The sequence below is a fragment of the Dreissena polymorpha genome, chromosome 12 (assembly GCF_020536995.1).
Source record: "Dreissena polymorpha isolate Duluth1 chromosome 12, UMN_Dpol_1.0, whole genome shotgun sequence".
In the NCBI taxonomy this organism is placed as follows: Eukaryota; Metazoa; Mollusca; class Bivalvia; order Myida; family Dreissenidae; genus Dreissena; species Dreissena polymorpha.
This window is the reverse complement of record NC_068366.1, coordinates 21,832,777-21,836,657: the sequence shown is the minus strand read 5'-3', so window position 1 is coordinate 21,836,657 and position 3,881 is coordinate 21,832,777. Positions and strand designations below refer to the sequence as shown.

Sequence of the window (3,881 nt, the reverse complement as noted above, 5' to 3'; positions counted from 1 at the left end):
TCAATGCTGAAATCTTTACGAAATGATTGCAGACATAAAATGGATTAATTCGTAAACAAATGTCTCAGCTTTTCACTTTTTTGAAATGAATTTCATGTATTTCGCATGTACGTGTAAGTGAAAAACAGAGTTAAATTAAGAGTTGAAACACATTTTTGTTAATAATTAAAAAAACAAAATAATATTTTTCTTTCAATTTTTATTCTTTAATAATAATTTTTCTCTAAAGTTTAAATGTGTTTTTATTTTATTCATTTGTCATTTCTTTGAACATTTTTAACGTGATATAGTATTGGAGAGTTTTTAACGGCCTTTTGAATGAAGATAAATTTTGACACTAAATAAGTTAGAAAATTTATTTGAACCAGTATGCATTTTGATGAGATTTAATTTCGGGACTTAAGTAAACTATTAATCACATTAAGGCGAATATATCAGTAAAATAGTGGCCTTCTGTATGAAAATCGTTTCTTTTAGCCGTGGTCACAACTGGGTTGCGACTTCCATAAGTCCAACTTGCTTCAATATTTTGGTCGAATATATGCGTCTGACGAAGGGCGATCCGGCGCATTTTCCTTGACAGAAAGGTCGCCGCAACGGACGTAACTGCGTTGAGCACCCGTCGCAAAAGCACCGTTCTTGGAACAAACAACCAACGCAAAATGCCATTCAAAATTGGCCCGTCGAGAGACGCAAATAGTCGATGCGGACGATGTTAGACGCTTAAGCGGGCAACGTGTGCATTCCTTGCGGTGTTTCCGCCTTACGGTTATCTCAAAGCGATTGTAGTAGACGCACATTTTTCAAATCGTTGACACTTTTTATTCTGATGCTAAGTTATGGATCTAGAATGAGATAATATAAATGTCTATTCATTATGCAGACTTGATGCCGACACTTATTCGAGCGCGTCTTAAGCACTCTGATGTCGTTGTCGTCTGCTCTTCAACATGTATTCTATTATTGCATGTTACAACGTATTATCTGTTTTGACACAGGGTAAAAAGATCGAACATACATCTTTCAATTTCTTTGGGGATATGTTTTCAAGTGTTACTCTATGCCGTATTGCATTTTATCTCATTCTTTTGTTTAATTTTTGTCATCAAGAAAGGTTTGGCCAGAATTATTTTGTCTGAAATATCAGAGCATATTTATTTTGCTTAGGCTGAAACACACTGAATTTATTCCAACTCAGCAATATTGCATTTAGTCTTTCTGACCAGTTGTATTATGTTTTAATGACTTGTTTGAAATATTGGTATGAATTTTTTATGCAAGTGACCACGCGAATAAAAAAGCTGTTTTGTGATATGTTTTATTTTCATTTAAAACGAAGCTAAAATACTGCAAACGGAAAAATATCTATATCTGGATTTAATTCTGAATCTTAATGTTCTCTTTGTCCTCAATAACGATGTATACAAGAATGGCAATATCAACACATACATATTTGAGGTAGAGGGTGGACTTAGCAATCTGCAAGTATATTGATATTATATTATACAAATTAAGTGATGTACATTTTTATTACGATAGAAAAATACAGAGAAATGCAGTTTATGTTAAAAAAATTATTCTAAATAGACAAATACTTGGAATTTGATGCTGATAATGCTGCTTGCACCACTTCATGAACCACTATTACAAAGAATGTGTAGTATAATATACAAACGAACACGTACTGTTATTTAAGAAAGTTTTATTTTGTGAAAACACGTCATAATGATCACAATCTCTTTTGCAAAACAGTGTTTTAATGGGTAAAATACACAATCAAATTGCAATATTCTCTCAACGCCCTCTCCTTATAAAATATATAAAATAATACCACAAAATAAATAGCTTTTATATATTAGCAATTTTAATTGCTCGACTATTTTAGCAGCTCAAACGGATGGCGTGACATATATTTACCAACAGTATTAAAATGACATACTATTTTAAACAGCGTCTATGACTGCGGATTTGCTACAAAGGTAGCATGCACGAAGAACTATGAGCACTGGAGTAAGACCCTTATCAATGTCAAGGTCAACTCGACCACGACCCTGCCACTGATTCCAGAGTTGGAGACCGCATGTCCAGCCGTCTTAGGTACGCGCCTATCGGTTTCTGGTTCCTGTCTAATAAAAATTAGCCAATCACTATTTATGAAGAATATGGGTTTTTTTTTACAATCTAGCAGGGCTTACTCTGCCATTCGCCAAATTAGCCAATGGCTACAAATTTAACTATTTGGCTAAAGAAAATTCTATTTGGCTACAACATTTTCTTCATTAAAACTTAAAAATAGATTAAAAATAGAAGAATTTTGCCAAAACAAGGCGAATTTGGCTATAAAAAAAATTGAGATAGGGGAAGCCCTGAATCTAGGCGTTTGCTCTTATTTTTGTTGTTGTTTTTTGTTTACCAATAAAATATAAACCCTTGATTAGTCAACTAAAGCATTTGTTGACAGCTGTCCGGTGCTCAATGTCAGTTGAAATGTGTTTCAAACCGAAATAAAGTGAAAGGTTTTACACTAGAATGCGTTTCCTGAAGAATGACTTTTTAAAAATACTTAAATCAGATCGTATGAAGTTGGCACACTTCCAGCAGGGCAATTTTATGATGGCCCATCTAAGTGCATCTCGTTAATCCATCATGCAAAAACTTATTGTGATATAAAGTACTCTTTCAATACTAATTATGTCATTATTGTTGTTATGTAATTTATAATTCAAATCGTTTTGTGTAGTTGTTTTTTTCTCTAATTTGTGTATATATTTTACACATATTGTATGTTAAGTGTGTAAGTGTCCAAGATAAATACTACTCGCAACAGCACGAAAGCTAATCTCTGATTGGTTAACTCAAAGTTTGCAAGGCGTTTTCGTACCTGTACAAGAATCGTATTTTTGTAACTTACTTTAATCCGCTTGAGATACGAGCTTTCTTAACTGCCTATGCGTACTAATATTTTCATCAATAACAAAGTCACAAACAGACGATTTAACATTTCGAAATGTATAACGGACGTTTTTTTCTGATTTTCAGATTCGGAAGTGAATTGTATTGCTTTAAAAGAATTGGATATTATGGCTCAGTGTCAAACAAGTGTTGAAATTTATGCGAACTTCACCCTTCAATGTAGGTAAGCAGCTTAACACACTGAAAACAAGGCTGATTGTATTGTATTATAATTTAAATGCCATACATTTTAGGTCTGGCCATACGGCTATTCATTGATTAAAAAATATGTTTATCAAAAGAAAATGTAATTAGAAAAAAGGTATATTCGTTTTAAAAGAAAAATTTATTGATGCAAATCAGCAAAGAATCAGACTTATAAAAAAGATTGCACTATACTTGAATCGGACAGTAAGAGACATTTTTCTGTGAACTGAGTATTCTTTAACTATCATTATTTAACTGATTCAGACTCATACGTAGTATGTGCTTGTTTAACTATAAAATATACACAATGTATGTGATTACCAATTAAAATGTTTTTATTGAAAATTAAAAAATTATCATTGTGCATTGGAAACAAGCTACGTCGATTTGATTTTTGATTTAAAACCATTTTGATTCATGCAAATCGCAATTCAACAGGCGATTTTGATCATATACACAATCAATTAGCATGTGCATTATATAGTATAGACTATAAAGCACCATATAAAATGTGCTACAATAGGGCCTCAAACATCAGCGAGACATGTCTAACCGAACAATGTGGTCCCACTGTTGCGTCCTTCTACGTACACCTGTTTGCATTCTTTCGATGCAGTTCTATTTGTAAGTACAGTTTCCATTTTGCCAAATCACTGGACGTAAACGGTTCATTACGTTTTTAAAATACTTTATATAGTGAATAATAAAATAAAAAATAGTTA

At 32.5% G+C, this 3,881-nt stretch overlaps 1 protein-coding gene across 1 annotated transcript in view; it reads left to right on the top strand.

Moving 5' to 3' along the window:
• Positions 1-1,974: 1,974 nt before the first annotated feature.
• The window catches only part of LOC127852431 (fibropellin-3-like), a 3,831-nt gene continuing 1,924 nt past the window's right edge, over positions 1,975-3,881 (top strand). Inside the window, exons 1-3 of the mRNA XM_052386386.1 lie at positions 1,975-2,097; positions 3,040-3,136; positions 3,683-3,783. Coding sequence (XP_052242346.1) covers positions 3,081-3,136; positions 3,683-3,783 — 157 coding nt within the window. The 5' untranslated portion in view covers positions 1,975-2,097; positions 3,040-3,080. The remainder of the gene's footprint in view (positions 2,098-3,039; positions 3,137-3,682; positions 3,784-3,881) is intronic.